The sequence below is a fragment of the Chelmon rostratus genome, chromosome 8 (assembly GCF_017976325.1).
Source record: "Chelmon rostratus isolate fCheRos1 chromosome 8, fCheRos1.pri, whole genome shotgun sequence".
NCBI lineage: Eukaryota > Metazoa > Chordata > Actinopteri > Chaetodontiformes > Chaetodontidae > Chelmon > Chelmon rostratus.
This window is the reverse complement of record NC_055665.1, coordinates 174,748-192,378: the sequence shown is the minus strand read 5'-3', so window position 1 is coordinate 192,378 and position 17,631 is coordinate 174,748. Positions and strand designations below refer to the sequence as shown.

The 17,631-nt window shown below is 41.5% G+C and overlaps 1 protein-coding gene across 1 annotated transcript; it reads left to right on the top strand.

Annotated features, from left to right (window-relative positions):
* The first annotated feature begins 1,160 nt into the window (after positions 1–1,160).
* On the top strand, positions 1,161–10,425 carry tmem79b (transmembrane protein 79b). Its single transcript, XM_041943226.1, has 5 exons — positions 1,161–1,292; positions 3,670–4,204; positions 4,290–4,484; positions 4,893–5,124; positions 9,091–10,425. The coding sequence occupies exons 2-5, from the start codon at positions 3,709–3,711 to the stop codon at positions 9,293–9,295; spliced, it is 1,128 nt and encodes a 375-aa protein (XP_041799160.1). The 5' UTR covers positions 1,161–1,292; positions 3,670–3,708; the 3' UTR covers positions 9,296–10,425.
* The last annotated feature ends 7,206 nt before the right edge of the window (positions 10,426–17,631 follow it).

The window sequence follows — 17,631 nt, the reverse complement described above, 5'->3', positions numbered from 1 at the left end:
ATAAAGAATATAGTAAGAATAAACAATGACGAATAGTCATTAAGACATAAAGCACAGAAACCAATCAAACATGATTTCACAGCTGTTCGTACGTGCATTATTATTGTTCTCTGACGTTAACGGTCAGACTGTTTCAACAAGTGTGAAGAAATAAATGAAATGATCCTCAGAATGTCACGAACACATATCCTTCATTTTAAAACAAAACTTTTAGTAAAGTTTCTAAATGTTTGCCCTCAAAATAAAAAAGGAAACTTTTACATTAACTACATTTCAATATTCCATCTAATGAAAAACTCACAGAGATGACGCAGTTTGATTGATTATTTATCATCAATAATAAAATACAGATGATGATGATGTCAGCAGGAGTGAGGCCTACCGTTCAGATGAAGGTCGATCAGACGAAGAAGAAGAAGAAGAAGAAGAAGAAGGAAAGGAGGTGATGAGGAAGAGTTTAAACACCGAGAGACAGAGTGTGTGTGTGTGTGTGTATGTGTGTATGTGTGTGTGTGTGTGTGTGTGTGTGTGTGTGTGTGTGTGTGTATGTGTGTATGTGTGTGTGTGTGTGTGTGTGGAGGCTGGTGGTGGCTGGTACATTAACAGACTGCAGCTGCTCCAACTGAAGCCAAAATACACAAAGAGAGCAGTGTGTCCTTTAACACCTCCTCCTCTACCTCCTCCTCTCCTTCAACACCTCCTCATCTCCTTCCCTACCTTCTCCTTTCCTCCTCTACCTCCTCATCTCCTTTAACACCTCCTCATCTCCTTCCCTACTTCCTCCTTTCCCCCTCTACCTCCTTCTCTCCTTTAACACCTCCTCATCTCCTTCCTTACTTCCTCCTTCCCTTCTCTACCTCCTCCTCTCCTTTAACACCTCCTCATCTCCTTCCTTACTTCCTCCTTTCCTTCTCTACCTCCTCCTCACCTTCTGTCTGTTTTGATGCATATTTGGTGAAAATTCTTTGAGCACAGTTCAAAAAAAGCAGCAGCTAACATTTGAAAGCAGTATTTTTACTTGTCACAGAGTATTTCACACGCTGTTTTTATATTTCTACTGAATAATAGTACCACTTCATATATATATAAAAATTATTCGGCCGGATATTTAATCAACTTTCCTTTAAGAGCACTTTCCCTTTAACTCACCTGACGTGACACACCTGAGCTGAACTTCCGGAGAGTTTCACAACAACAACAACAACAGAGGAAGAAGAAGAAAAAGACGAAGAAGAAGAGGAAGAAGAAGAAGAAGAAGAAGAAACGCGGAGGGATTAGATCAAATCAGCACGGTGAGTCTTTACCTTTAATCTCTGAATTTAATCTCAGGTTAGTCTCAGTGTGACGTCGATGTCTACCTCTATTAGCATGCTAACCAGTTAGCATAGTTGCACAGAACTTCTCGCACGGTGAATATTGATCCGTTTTTCACTCGTCATTGGTCAGAAATGTAATCACCTACATGATGACACGGAGAAGTCGATCAGACACGATTTTGACGTAAATGTGTTTTAATGTTGATGTTTGATCTGAGAGACGTACGCCATGGCTGCCATGATGAGATCACGATGACTTTAGGTGTGGGCGGGGCCGTACGTGCAGGTTTGCAGCAGCTGTTCTATGGTGATAACAAAATCTAAAATATCTGGTCATAAATTAAATTAGATTTTATTAATATAGATATACAACCACAACCATATAGAGCAGGTACAGACCAAACGCTTCAGCTACAGAGACCCAACACCTGGTGACAGCGCGAGGAAAAACGTCCTTTTAGTAGGAAGACACCTGGAGCAGAACCAGAGAGAGGTTCGTTAAGGTGAGGTAGATTTTAAACAAACAACACAGTGTAATATCTATCTGTATGTATATAATTAGAATATGTACAGGATGAAACTGTAATATTGTCAGTATATTATTAGAATATAGTTTCTCACTAGAATATAATTAGTATATAATTAGAGTTAGTTATAATTAGAGTATGTATTGTATGCAAGTATAAACATAACAATGAGTAATCTATAACATGAAGTTACAGATTACACATTTCTTAAATATTTTAAACAAGATTAGTTTTGTATTTCCATCTTTTACACTTTCAAAATGACATGAACAGAAATGGGCCAGAAGCAAAGGTTTGCCCCCTGGGGGGTACTTAGTAACCCCTTTGTCAACTGTCGCCATTTGTAAAGACTTTTTGTCAATTTTCCTTTAAAAAATGTTCTCTTGGTCCTCTTCAGGCAGTCCATTGTGGATTTTGAGGTGTGTTTATGATCACTGTCCTGTAGAAATCATCCTGTGATGCTCGATGGCAGAATTTGTTGGAATTAACTGGGGGTTGATTTGTCTTTCTTGGTCTTTCAGACCTCAGCTTGACCTCTACTGTTCCTGTTAACTGACATTTCTGCATTACATTTCAAACTGAGGAAACAACAACAACTTCTCCTGCTTTGTAGGCATCAATTATTTTATAATAATATATATATATTTAATTTTCGGATGGCCAGGCAGCTGCTTAGAGGATCTCACAGCTACTGATTGAAGGTTTGAGGAGTCACAGTATTAATAAAGCTCTTAAATGTGCATCACTTAGTCTTTACCAACAATATGAGTGTGACCAAGTCATAAACTGTCAACATAAGTTTAGTCTGATACCTAAAAGTTACATGAACAGAACACACAGTGTGACAACAGTAACATGCACAAAACAGAAATAATGAACTAATCCTGCTGAAGGTGTTGAAGACTGAAGAGCTGGTTAAAGGCTGAGGTGACGAGATCTTTGAGCTTTCTTTCAAAGTATTCAGGGAGCTGCTTCCTGATATCTGCAGGTACTGGTCTTTAACTGGTGCTTTGGGCTGTAATGGACTAAAGCTGCAGCTTCAGCTGCTGGAAACCTCCAATAATCCATCAGCAGCTGAGCTCAGATAATAAATGAGGGAGTTAGCAATACAGCCTGGTCCTCGTCCATTAAAGGGGGGAGGAGCTTACCATCAGTCCTGAATGTTACAGGAAACCAGTGCAGAGCAGCTAAAACTGGACTAATGTGCCCCCTCCTCTGGGTTCTGGTTCAGAGTCGACCTGCAGAGTTCTGAATGAGCTGAAGTCTCTCAGTGTTTTTTTCTGGAGGCCAGTAAATAATGTGTTATGGTGATCGAGTCAGCGAGAAATAAAGGCAGGAATCTGTTTTTCAGCATCTTTTTGATTTCTAATGGTCAAACTTTTTAAAAACGAAGTTTTTATCACGTTGTTGACGTGGGACCTGAAGCTTAGATCTGAATCTAGCAGAACACCAAGACTGTAACCTCAGACTTAATCCAGAGAGTTAATTTCCCAGATTATTAAACAGCATTTCTCTTTTTGTTGTAGGTCCGACTAGTAAGATTTCAGTTTTGTCCTCATTGAAGAAATGATCCACTGACTTATTGCCAGCAGACAGTAACGCAGTCTGTAGCTGCAGCATCATCTGACACTTTGTGTCATCTGCACAACTAAAAGAGACATTATTCTGTCTAATGACGCCACCCAGTGGCAGCATGCATAGTGAGAACAGTAATGGTCAATTGTATGAAACGCTGCCTGAGGTCTAACAGGACGAGAACTGAGAGTCGCTGATTGTTTTAGCTGCTGTCTTTCTCCTGAGGAGACTCACTGACAGACTGTCCACAGATCCCTCTGACAGACAGACACCCAGAACCCTTCAGGAAGATGGAGGACAGTGGGAAGACGACGATGAGACGGACTGAGGGAGAGGAGGAGGTGGTGAGGTCCGCCGTGATGGAGCCCAGCACCCTGCAGTGGCCTGGAGACAGACAAACAGGTGGACAGACAGGTAAAGGTGACAGGATGAGCGCGAGGTCAGATATTTCTCTCCGTGAGGCAGTGAGTTGGACAGAAAGCGAAAGAGAGCTGATGGCCGAGGGGGAGAGGAGGGAAGGAGCAGGTGAAGAGGAGGGGGTGGGGCTAATGACACAACTGGAGGAGGAGGAGGAGCCTGTGGAGAACCACCTGCCAGAGAAAGCAGCTCAGGTGTTCAGTCCAGCAGTGACTGTCCTCCACTCCCCCTCCTCACCCAGAGAGAGTGAGGCATTCTGGGAGATGGAGTCAGAGAAGAGCCCCTTCCTGGGTCCCAGAGGAGTACCCCAGGACTATAACCATCATGGCTACCCGTACGAGTGGACGGAGGACACACCGCCTGCCACATGTAAATACACCTGTCCCTCCCTCTTGACCATCTGCGTCCTCTGTTTTGTGGGCAGGACTCTGACCTGTCTGTCCCTTTCTCTCAGGTGGGTGGGGCTGTCCCAGCAGGGACATCCTGAAGGTGGGCGTTTCACTGATGACATCAGCACTCTTCTTCCCCTTCCTGGTGTGGGGGGGGTTTGTCTTCCTGCCGTTTGACGCCCCCCTGCTGGACGGCGCCCCCCTCAGACTTGTTTACACGCTGCGCTGCTCTGTGTTTGCTGCCGCCCCCATCGTCCTCGGTGAGTACGACACCCCCACAGACTCTCGCTGCGTTGGACATGAACTGTCAGTGACTGTCGTCATGGCCCAGATGTCTCACCTGTCCCACCTGTCCCACCTGTCCCACCTGTCCCACCTGTCTGTATTGTCATCATCTGGCTTAGACAAAAAAAAAAGTGTAAAACACCAAATGAAGTTTTGACTTGAAGGTATTTTATTAAACCAGATGAAGTCAATCAACATGAACCAGGACTGTTGAGCTGGGGGGTGTCCACGTCAGCATAGTCAGTGCAGTAACCCAAGAAAACACGACCAAAGAATACGAGGCAGGCGACACACAGCATAATCTGTGTCTCACCTGTCTCACCTGTCCATCCCACCAGTATGTCTCTCACCTGTCTTACCTGTCTCACCTGTCTTCCACTCAGGTTGGCTGGTTCTGGGTGTCAGTCGGCTCAGGTCAGGTATGATTCAGCCTCTGTTTGATGACAAGGTGAAGGAGGGGGAGCTTCAGGAGGTCACCATCCACCGGCACTTTGTCTCTGACTCCGCCTCCCTGTTCCTGATCTACTTCCTGCATCTGGTCGTCATGGCAATGTACCTGAGCCAGGAGCAGCTGAAGCTCATCCCTCTGCTGACTGTTGTCTTCGCTTTCGGAAGGTGAGATTTACCTGCCTGCTGTCCTTCTTACAGGGTGGGTGCAGCAGTCTGTTACTGGAGAAGCTGCTGGGGGCCCCGAGGGTGCAGAGAAGTCTGTTGAAAAACAGATTCCCGATCTTCAGGTTGTGGGCCGCTGTCACTGCTGTGGTCTGCTTCAGCTCAGTTTTATCAGCAGACTTAAAAACCCTTTTCTTCTCGTTCAGTAGGGTTTTCAGTCAGGGGACATTCAGGGTTTGTTATTTGGGACACACCGTTACTTCCTGGTCGGCTCAGTGTCGTCCACTCAGAAGTTAATCTGTGATGCATGTTGTCAAACTGTCGATGTCCTCCCCCTGAGGACTGCACAACACGTCCCAGTCGGTGGTCTAAAAACAGTCCCTCAGTGCCGTACTGGACTCATCTGACCATCTTCTCACACGTCTAATGGTTGGCTGTTGTTTCGGCGGGGGGCAGAGGAACCAGACTGTGATCTGGTGTTTGCAGTAAGTCCAGTCTGTCCAGTGTTCTCTGGTCTCTGGTGTGGCATTCGACATACTGGGTGAAGGTACTGTTGCTATTGTTACCCTAGCAAAAAGCTAATGTCAGGTCCATGCTAACACCAACCACTAATGCTAACTGCTAACGTTGTATAATAGATAGATAGATAGATAGATAGATAGATAGATAGATAGATAGATAGATAGATAGATAGATAGATAGATAGATAGATAGATAGATAGATAGATAGATAGATAGATAGATAGATAGATAGACTTTATTTATCCCAAGCTGGGAAATTGCAGTGCAGCAGCAGCATTACACACAGTGAATTAAGTGAAAATAAGACTATAAAGAACAAACTATACATAATAAAATATCAAAATAGCGAGCAGTAAAAAGGTTATAGACATAACAAAATAATAAAATAGCCAAATAGTAAACAGTAGTAAAAGTATTGCACAAAAGGAATATCAAAAGCAAATGGCAGTGAAAATAAAGTGTACCGTGACTGTAAGAACAAACTATATATAATAAAATATCGAAATAGCAAGCAGTAAAAAATTATATACATAATAATAAAATATCAAAAGCAAACAGTCGTGGTAGATGAAATAAACGATTGAACTGCAGACTGATGCTGATGTCACGTGTTTCCTCCTGTGACCACCTGTCTGTTCTACCTTAGCTTAGCACCGCTCGGTCAAAGTACTCATTGTTACTGACTCTACTTTCATGTCATTTCCTGTGTTTCTTGCCTTGTGAAGCACTTTGTAGCATTTGTTTTATATTAATAAATGCTTCCTCTGCTACAGAAAAAATCCCAGAACTCCACTGCTGGCTGGGAACATACCTGCTGCTACTTCAAACTGTGCCGGTGGATTTATTATTGAGCCGTGTTTCAGTGTCATTTTTCAACCCAGGAAAGAGGAAAAGGGACGAAAACGTCTGTGATGTTCTGAGGCAGAACACCTGACTGAGCCAAACAAAAAGCCACACCTCCCCACTAGTCGACTAGAGACTGCCCCTTAGTTTTTTCTTATGATTTCCTTATACATTTAATTTTTGCAGATAAATAAATAATGTGTACCGTGGCTGTTCTTATAAAACAGACCCCATGCTGCCTCCTTAAAGATACCGGCGATGTTAAACAGACGGTGTTAAACACATCGTAGACCATCACAGACCATCACAGACCATCACAGACCATCTGGTTCTGGTCTCAGTAATCTGAAATGTGTCAGTGTTCAGCCACAGTCAGTCTCCTCTCACTTCAATCTAAGTCAGCTCTTTTTAATGTCAGAAATCCTGTTTGGTTGATGATCTAAAACTGAAAACAATCTGTTTTTCATGTTTTTTGTTGGGAGCTGACTGAACAGCACTGCTGGTGTAACATCAGTGACAGAGGCTCGTCCTCAGAGTTAGACTTCTCACTCAGACAGAACAGGAAAGCAGGAGGCACTGTTTGTCTGTCACACACCGACCTGGTGAATTTACATCATCTGAATATCTTGCTCTGAAATTATCAGAGCTCATCATCACGTCGTATCGACCACCAAGATCTTCATCAGAGTTTATGCAGGAACTCTCAGAGCTGATTGGTGTCAGTAGATACGACAGATTGATCCTGAACAGAGACCTGAATATTCATGTGAACAGACAGAACGACTCCACGGCTGCGGAGCCTGAGAATCTGACGGTGTTTCAAGTCACGTCCTGAAGATTAGAAATACATCTCTGCAGACAGGCTTAATTAGTAACGCACTCCACATCTACAGGCCCATATCCAACCTCCCATTCATCAGTCGGATACTGGAAAAGAGTTTCAGTGCACACTAACTCCTTTGTTAAAGAAAATAACACAATCGATGGTCTTGAACAGCTGGTTGTTCTTTCTGTGTGTTAAACTGCTTTCGAACATCAAAGGCAGAAAGTCTGACGTCAGTCTTGGAGATCATCTGTCTCAGAATCATTACACCTGTTTCTGGGGTGGCAGGAAGCTGATTGGTCCATTACTGTTCTCACTATGCATGCTGCCACTGGGGGGCGTCATTAGACAGAATAATGTCTCTTTTAGTTGTGCAGATGACACAAAGTGTCAGATGATGCTGCAGCTACAGACTGCGTTACTGTCTGCTGGCAATAAGTCAGTGGATCATTTCTTCAATGAGGACAAAACTGAAATCTTACTAGTCGGACCTACAACAAAAAGAGAAATGCTGTTTAATAATCTGGGAAATTAACTCTCTGGATTAAGTCTGAGGTTACAGTCTTGGTGTTCTGCTAGATTCAGATCTAAGCTTCAGGTCCCACGTCAACAACGTGATAAAAACTTCGTTTTTAAAAAGTTTGACCATTAGAAATCAAAAAGATGCTGAAAAACAGATTCCTGCCTTTATTTCTCGCTGACTCGATCACCATAACACATTATTTACTGGCCTCCAGAAAAAAACACTGAGAGACTTCAGCTCATTCAGAACTCTGCAGGTCGACTCTGAACCAGAACCCAGAGGAGGGGGCACATTAGTCCAGTTTTAGCTGCTCTGCACTGGTTTCCTGTAACATTCAGGACTGATGGTAAGCTCCTCCCCCCTTTAATGGACGAGGACCAGGCTGTATTGCTAACTCCCTCATTTATTATCTGAGCTCAGCTGCTGATGGATTATTGGAGGTTTCCAGCAGCTGAAGCTGCAGCTTTAGTCCATTACAGCCCAAAGCACCAGTTAAAGACCAGTACCTGCAGATATCAGGAAGCAGCTCCCTGAATACTTTGACAGCTGTTGGTTCCTGATGCTGGTCTGAACTCTGCTGTTTGCCTCAAACTGAACCTTTTAAAATGTTTTTTACTATTATCATTATTATTATTAGATTTTATTTTATCTAATCTATTTTGAACTTTATTTGAGTGCAATTATCTGGTGGTTTTATTTTCCATCTTATGGTATTTGTTCTCTTTATTTTCATCCCTTTTCTATCTAATTTTTATAGTTTTTATCAGGTGTGTTTCTTCTTCTTTTTCTTCTCCATTTTAATTAATTTTCTATCCCTGTTTTTATGTTCACGTCTTTTTTACTTGAAGCACTTGGTGCAGGTGATTTCTTTGTTGTAAAGCACTTTGAGCTGCAGTTCACTAAAAATTACAAATCCAGTTTGTTCTTCTTCTTCTTCTATCATTATTATTATTACTATTATCATCAGTATGTTGGGTATCATACTTAAGGTTTAGCTGTGTTGTAGATCCAGCTAGCCTTTGTTGTCAATAGCCTGTCCCATCAGCAGCAGGACACTGTCTTTAAAAGCTCGGTGCTGGACCACAAAATGTCTTTTTTATTTGTTTGTCTCACAGTCACTTCAGAAAGCACAGGTGATGCACCTTTGGACTGCATCCAGTACCCGTTTGGAAACCCTGTTTTCACAGATCATGAACATTATAAAGATCCGGGCAGGTTGAAACTTTCCATTAAAGGTGCGTTTGTTTTGTGTCGCCAGGCTGGTTTACTGGGTGGCCGCGGCTTTCGGCAGCAGCGTTCGTGGTTTCGGTTTCGGCCTCTCCTTCCTACCGAGTCTCGCCATGATGGCCGCCAACATCTACTTCATCTTCACGGTGGACGCAGCGGGGTCCATCTTCAGCCTCCCGCCTCCTGCTGAGGAGGTGTTGGCCCCACCGGCCGGCAAACAGAGGTTCTGGGGATGAGAACTGATCAGTGGTCAATACCTTCCTTATAATATTTCTGACAAACTTAGTTTTATAAAACTTGTAAAAGTTTTTTGTTTGTTTAGTTTTTTTTAGTTTTGTAAAGTAGTTTGTTGAAATATTTAGCTGTTGAACTACTTCCTGTGGACTCAGTCTGTGTTTCTGTTGGTCCATCTTATTTTGTAAAATCAGTTTTTTGATCATTAAATATTTGTTGCCATTAAAAAACTTAAGTTTGTTTTTATTTTTATAGTTTTACAGTTTCACAATAGAAGCATGGAATTTATCTTCACTTTGTTTTATGTTGATTTCATTTTTATCTTTTTGAAACAAATTCAAGCGTAAAAAATATAATTTTACAGTTTAACTCTGTTACAAAGTATCAATAATTATCAGTGATTATCAATAATTACACAGTTTGCTCATTAGGGATGTTTCCCTGAACATGTCTGTGTATGTGATAGTGATCTGATCAGTCTGTATTAATTATCGATCACTCTGTATTGATTATTGATCAGTCTGTATTGATTATTGATCAGTCTATTGGTCGATCTGTTCTACAGTCGCATGAAGCTGTTGCTGATTTTCCGGTTGAACCGGTCGGGCGACTGTCAGCACTGAACAAAAATTGCAAACAGGAAGTGTAGTCTGACATCAAAATAAAATCTTCAAGATTATAAGTTAAAGGGTTTGATGAGATTTAATGTGAAGTGTTCTCTGCTCTTAAAATATCCTTTAGTCTTTTACTCTGTTAAATATCTAATTAACTGATAATATTAATCCTGTTTTTATTTCAATAATTATAATCATATGTTTTTATTATTAGGATCAAATCAATGTTTTTGTGGTAAACAGCTTGTCTAGATCATTTATTCATTTATTTTGGTGTTAATAATTTCACTTTGACAGATCAAATTATCCAATCAAAGCTGCGATGAACAACGTCATCACCTGCTGAAGCTTCATTAATGTTATTAGTGTCACCTGACTTTTACCTGCTATGAGAGAAAGTAGGACAGGTGAGTGAGTGAAGACAGTAAGGAGTTCATACAGGAGGCGATCAGTCGGAAACAGAAAACAAAGAAATCTCACCTGGGTCTGTTTTACTAAACATGAACGATGACAGCTAACTGTGAGTCTAAGACTTTTTATTTTCTGTAATCTTTGCTGTGTCTAATAAACACTCAGCATGACCACAAGTACTACTTATGCTCTTATTGTGAAAAGTGCGAATGAGCTGAACAGACCGAAGCAGTAAGTTCAGCTGCAGGTCCTGAATATAAAACAGCATGCTGTAGTTTAGTAGTGCCCTGATAGCAAACATCTGATCAGCTGACTGAAATCAAATCATGGTTGGTTCAAGTCCTGAGTGGCAAAAGTGAATTTTTAATTATTTTTTTTTAAATTAAAACAGCCTTAAATCAAATCTGAATCACAACAAAAAAAGGTAAAGAATGTAGGAATTAGTTTAATAACTAGACAATAAGACACTGAGTGTCATTCTGTTCTGTAGCAGAGGAATAAAACATCAGCCTCCATTTGTTTGTTTGTTCCTCTAATTCTAAGTAAAGAACCTAAATGTTTGAGTCATTAGTCAAAGCTGTGAACTTCAATTTAACTGCAGATTTTTTTATGGTGACACGTTGACAAATAGCCGGTTTTACCTGCTCCGACTGCATCCAGCGCTTTTGTTTTGAAGGCTCAGGTGAGGCGTCTGCAGGTAGACTCTGCCGACAGACACCCAGTATTTGTGTTGACTGAAGTCTTAACAGGCTGGCTAACAGGCTGCACTGAAGAAATAAGCTTGTTTCTACCGAATCGACAGGTTTAAATATAGTTAAAAGTTAAAATTGAGTGTTTTCTCTATGGAGTCTCTGCCTGTGAGGAGGAAGTCCTGTCTGCTGCGGCTCAGAGAAAACTGTCCGTTCAGGAAGCTCCGCAGACAAACATTCGGTCAGTTGATTCATATCCAAGTTTCTTTAAAGTTTAATAAGCTGCTCGTTTCTGTTCACTGTCAAAGCTTCATTTTCACATTAATAAACAGGGACAAACTTTAAAACACTAAGCAGATTAATCTGATGTTTCACTGAAGCACTGAAGCTGATTCTGGCCTTTTTATGACTTCAAAACTAACTGAAGCTTCTAAACAGATAAACTGATGAGATTGTAGATTAATGTCTGAATTAAGATTTTTGGTTAGACTTCATGTTTTCACGCTCAAATTATTTCCACCAGTTCAGTTCCTTTAAAATAACTTGATAATTTTTCTACATGTTTGTTTTGGTGTTCGGTATTTTCTAGTTGATATTCAGAGTTTTCAATCAGAATTCTGCTGTCGCATCGATTTTATTATTTTGATAACAGGAAGTTTATTCTGAAATTGTCTTTACACGTCAAACTGTTGAGGTCATCAGATGCTGCAGTACCGCCCGGTAAACACTGGGGGGAGGCAGTGTTCACCTGCAGTGCATCTCTGATTCAGAATAACAGAAATGTTCAGTGTGTTCACACTGAGAAGAGATGATGATGTTTATTCAGCAGAACTCAGACTCAGAACTCTGCTGCTGATGGACATTATGGTCCCACATTATAGTGAGTGAAGAGAGGAGCTCACAGCCCGAAAACCTTGATCAGAAGTCAAAGGTAGCTAAACACATCTATCCAAGTACAGTTCTTAGGTACCTGTTCTCCACTCGAGTATTTCTTTTCTGTTACTTTATACTTGTACTCCACTGCAATTCCAAGTGGAAATGTTGTACTTTTACTCTACTACGTTTTGTTAAAACCCTTAGTAATTTTGCAGATTGAGATTATTCATAGAGAATATGATAAAGAAAGAAAATCCCACTTTATGATGCATCATCATGGACTACGATAACCAACAGTAAATACAGTAATTAAATTGGATTCACATTCTGCTACATTAAAGCGATAAACACATTCATTAATTATTCTGCATACCAAGTATATTTTGATGCTAATACTTTTGTACTTTTACTGAAGTAAAAATCTTGAATGCAGGACTTTTACACTTTGGTAGTACTACTTTTCTGAAAAAAGATTCCGTGAACTTTAAAAGGCAGCACACATATGACATCATTTCCTGTTAGTAAATGGAAGTTCAGTGTAGATTTCTTGTATATTAACTGTAATTTAACAGCATTATGTGAAGTATCTGTGTATAGAAATAATACTGGTTCTTATACTAATCATGTGCTTAGTATGTGGTGTGTATGTGGTTTATATAACTTTATTTACACAGAAGCAAGAAACACTTTTTGCTCAATGAGCAGTTTTAATTCAAGCGAGCGAACGCCATGTTTGAGTCTTATAATACCTCAGGTATAATATAAATATATAAATAACGTTAGAATGAGGTCTATATAAATGAAGTTATGATGGAGGTCTATATAAATAAGAAGAACTGAGAGACAGGAAGTGTGGGGACGACATGCAGCTAAAGGCTCTGGCTGGGGCTGTAATGATACGGCCTTCGTACATGTGGTGCACCGTTTTTTTGACGTAAGATCAGAGTTATTTTAGATAGTGGAAGAATATTCAGATCCTTTGGGCTTTACTGCTGCAGATGTTTCAGGTTGAGCTCATCTGAACTACTTTATATCCTGTTGGCTGGTTTAATCTACAGCGATGCTTCATATTCTATAAGATCATCATATGTTGGAGGACAGGAAGGAATCTAAAGGGACTAAAGCTGTCAGACAAATGTAGTGTAGTAAAAAGTCAAATATCTGCCTCTGAGATGTCGTGGAGTCGAAGGTAAAAGTCACATAAAATGGAAACACTAAGTAAAATACAAGTTCCTTGAATGTGCAATACCTGAGTACGTGTATTTAGTTACATTCCACCTCTGGTTATTATGTAAATTATACTGCCAAAGTTAAGGGGTTAGGGTTAAAGGTATTACAGGTAGCCGCAGGTGAGTGTTGGCTCATTGACGTCCAGTATAACCAGTACACATAAGCCACATTTCTACCGAGCAGTCCAGTCCAGTCCAGTTTGTCACAAATTAAAATGATTATTTTCATGCTTCCATTGTCAAAAGTTGTGGGTGTACCAATAGAATCACTTCTGTCCCATTTTTTCCTTACCCCTCTACTGAGGTTCCAGGCTGAGCCAATAGGAAGCCAGGAGCACTGCATTTCCCTGATTGGTCAGAAGGAATCCTGATTCTCTCCTGATTTTTTTCAGCAGCCTTTTCTCAAATAAAGCTTCTCTCCTCGTTGTAATAACCAACCACATACATCGATGAAAGCATTCAGCGTGTTCTTGTTGTGATCAGAGTCGCGTAGCTCGTAGCGTAGAGAGTTTGTGGTTGAGAGAACGAGCAGCAGGAAAGCGAGCCCAGCAGAGGAAAAGGAACAGGAACAGGAACAGGAAGTTAATCCGGCAGTAAACGTACAGGATCGGTTACAGTGCTGCAGCTTCTCAAGACTAAGAAAAGTCTTGTCTGTTTCCCAGCTGCTGGAAAAGTGAAGTGGGTTAGCCCAGAAGCCCCAGTAACAACCCCGCCTAGACTGAAGACTGTCTGCAGTGGAACAGATCGAGGGTTTAGGTTCATCTTGGGTCAGGTTTCAAAGGTACTAATCAGAACGTGTTGGGTGGAAACTGTAAAGCTGTAGAGTTTACAGTTTCAACCAAACTCTGGTCATTTTTCTGCTGATTCTTCTGCCTGATACGTAGATGTTCACATGGAGGAAGATCTTCCTGCTGCAGAGAACCAACACAACCAGCAGAACCCAGAGAACAGAGATGGGGACTGTATGGGTGAGAGACACACAGATTTATTGTATTTTTCCAGTCTGGTATGAGAAGCAATACGTTTTTGTGTATTTTAAAATGGGATGTATCCCGTAGCCTTTCTGTAAATGGTTTGTGGTTCATGTTCAGTTCTTCATATTGAAGTTTGGACTCTGTGAAAAACGCAAATAGAAACAGAATGAGATGCTTTCAAAACACCGAAACTCCATATTTAATTGAAAATAGCACAAAGACGGCCTATCAGATGTTGAAACTGAGAAATTTCATTGTTTTGAAAAAAAGTCCTCATCTAGAATTTAAAGCAGCAACACGTCTGGAAGTTGTTGGTTCGGGGATCTGTGTCTCACGGTGTCACATCAACACTCAGTCAGTGTTTGGAGCTGAGGACAGCCGCTGTCCAAGTGTTCAAGGTGAACGTTTTTCTCTTTCTTCTCGATCTATGACTTCAGCGGTTCAACAGCCGAGGTCTCCTTTGTCGTATTTTGTGCTTCATAATGCTCCACACATTCTGGACTGCAAGCAGCAACCAGACCTGTCCCCTTTACTCTGAGGCCACGCTGCTGAAACACTGCTGGAATAAGCAGAGGCGACATCGACGGATGGCAAATCCTCTGAATGTTTCTGTGATGTTTCAGATTGTAGATGCTGAAATCTCTGAACTCCTTCTAATTGTGCATCGAGAAATATTCTTAAGCTGTTGGCCTGTTTTCAGTTTGCAGTTTTTACAAAGTGGTGAACTTCACTCCATCCTCGCTTCTGAACAACTGAGCCTTTCGAGGACGCCACTTTCCTACTATCAGCTGTTACCAATCAGCCTGTTTACCTGTGGAATGATCCAAACAGTCCTTTCAGTCCAGTCTTAAGTTGCTCCTGTTTGAAACGTGTTGCTGCATCAGATCCAGAATCAGCAGATATTTACAGGAATCACTGAAGCTGATGAGCTCAGACAGTAAATATATTGACTTTGTGCTGTTTTCAATTAACCGCAGGTTCTAAAGGATTTGCACATGATTGCATTGTTTTATATTTACAGACCAACTTTTTAGCTTTGGGTTGTAACAGTTAACCACATGAACAAACACGTGTTTTTACATTAATTCTGAAAGATGATGTCATCATCACAGAAAATAAATTATTGATCAGTTTCCTGGATAAAAGCAGAATCAGCCTGAGTGAATAAATGATGATGTCATGAATCATGTGACCAAATGTCTCTTCGGTGAAGAGCTGAAAACATCAGATCTGTGTGGAGGAGGATGAGGAGGCTGTGACCTTCCTCACATGAACACACTAACAGAAACGTCTGATCTCTCCGTTTCCGTCGTTTGACCTTTGAATGACGTCGTCTGGTTGTGTCTCTTCTTCTGTGGTGGTTTAATGGCAGCTCCACCAGCTGTTTGTCTCCACTGACTAATGAGGAGAGGACGGAGACAAACGTTCAGTCACTTCCTGTTTTCATTTTGAAATGTTGTTAAAAATACAGCTGTCCAAGCAGTAAGTCTCTGAAAGGGACATAAATGTGCTTCTAGTGGTGTCCAAAGCTCCTGCAGACATGTTGCAATGAGCTCTGGTCAGTCTGTCTCCCCGGGGTGTAGGGTGTAGATACCTCTGAAAACCTAACCCTGACCTCTAAAAGTTTTCCCGATGTCCTTTGTTTTTTAAAGCTGACGTTTTTTCTTCTTCCTGTTTCAGATCTGGACGATGACGTTGACCCAGAAACTGGAGAGAGAGCTCAAGGATGACCCCGCCCTCACCTCCCACCCCCCATCAATCCCAGCAGCTATTTTACAAGCTTTTCCAATAAACTTTTATATAAACTTTTTTGTGCTTAGGTCATCTTTGTTTCAGATCAAAGATCAGAGTCTGTCACAATACGGGACTCAGAGGCTCAGGTGCAGACACAGGTAGGGCCGTTAAGTGAGGTTCATTTTAAACACAAGGCGCCATGCAGATCAGGCTTAGCAAAAACACAAATAGAAAATAAACTGGAGCCAGTTGAGGTAGCGGAACAGGTTGTTGAACGGCAGGTGAGATGATACAGCGAGGAGGTTATCTGGAGCACAAACAAACCGAAGTTAGAGCAGAACAGTTCACAAGCCAGAGGGACAAACGTGCCAGGATCAGACAAACTGAGTCCTGGTCGGCTGGTTTCTTATAAAGAAGACTGCAGTGTGAATGACGAAAGGCCGCTCCTCGCCGCAGCTGTAATCATCAGCTGAAATCAGGAACAGGTGAGCCTCCAGCCTGTCAGAATAAAAGCATGAACAAGGCAAGAATGCTCCACTAGGCGGATCCAGAGGTGGAGGCCTTACAGAACAGATTACAGATTACAGAAGTACTGGACTGAATTTAATGAAACTTGGTGAAAGGGTGTAGGATGGGCCAAGGAAGAATCCACTAAATTTTGCAGTGGATCTGACTCATGGGGTGGATACATTAATTATTTTTCTTTCTAGGGTCGGGCAAATCCTTCAGACAATATTTACTGTCTGAGCTCATCAGCTTCAGTGATTTCTGTAAATATCTGCTGATTCTGGATCTGATGCAGCAACATGTTTCAAACAGGAGCAACTAAAGACTGGGAAAGATGTGGAACGCTCCAAAAACACCTGTTTGGATCATTCTACAGGTAAACAGGCTGATTGGTAACAGGTGAGAGTATCATGATTGAAAGGCTCAGTGGTTCACAGCGAGGGTCAACACTTTGTCAGCACGTGATTGGATAAAGAGATTAATACCTGGACTCAGGAACACTTCAGGACTGTTGAAACAGTTTGTTGATGCCTGATTCTGGTTTGATTTATGTTTGACACAGTGTCTCAACTTTTTGTGAACTTAGGTTGTATTTTTGTAACACTGATGACATCGAAACTATGAAATAACATATGGAATAACAAACAAAGCAAAATATTATTGAGGCATCTCAGCCTGGTTCTGCTTGAGGTTTCATGTGCTCATGGTGGGAACTGTTGGGTCAAGTCAAGTAAATATTATCACAAGCATGGTTTAGACCCACCTCAATCCATCTCACTGGGTTCAGGTCAGGTGACTGTGGAGACCAGGTCATGTGATGCAGCCCTCCATCACGCTCCTTCCTGGTCAAACAGTCCTCATGAAGCCTGGAGGTTTGTTCTGTCCTGCTGAAGAACAACCCAGAGAGGCTGACCAATGGCAGCCATGCTGGTTCAATGTGCTTTGAAAAAAAGCCCCTCACACCTCCTCGTCTTTTTTCCTGGGGTGAATTCATTTCATGGTTTTTGCGAGTGCACGTTACATTCTGTGAAAGAAAATGTTGCATTTGGTCCATTTGTGTCTTAAAGTAATGACGCTCATTTCTCTTGACTTCGTTAAGTCCAACTTGTCATAATATGGTTTCCTGTAGGAGCTGAATAGAGCTGTTAACAATATACCAACACTAACTCTGCACCATAACTTATGAACTCATTAAAAATGACAGAAATTCCACTAATGAACTTGTCTACACTGGGTTAAACCCGTTGGATGTGGTCTGAACTGGTCTAAACTGCTCTGATCCAGGACAACAGACGGGCTTAGTT

Coding starts and splice junctions, on each gene's coding strand:
- tmem79b (XM_041943226.1), top strand. CDS start 3,709: ATGGAGGACAGTGGGAAGACGACGATGAGACGGACTGAGGGAGAGGAG. Junction 4,485..4,892: donor TGCCGCCCCCATCGTCCTCG/GTGAGTACGACA, acceptor TCTTCCACTCAG/GTTGGCTGGTTCTGGGTGTC. Junction 5,125..9,090: donor GTTGTCTTCGCTTTCGGAAG/GTGAGATTTACC, acceptor TTGTGTCGCCAG/GCTGGTTTACTGGGTGGCCG.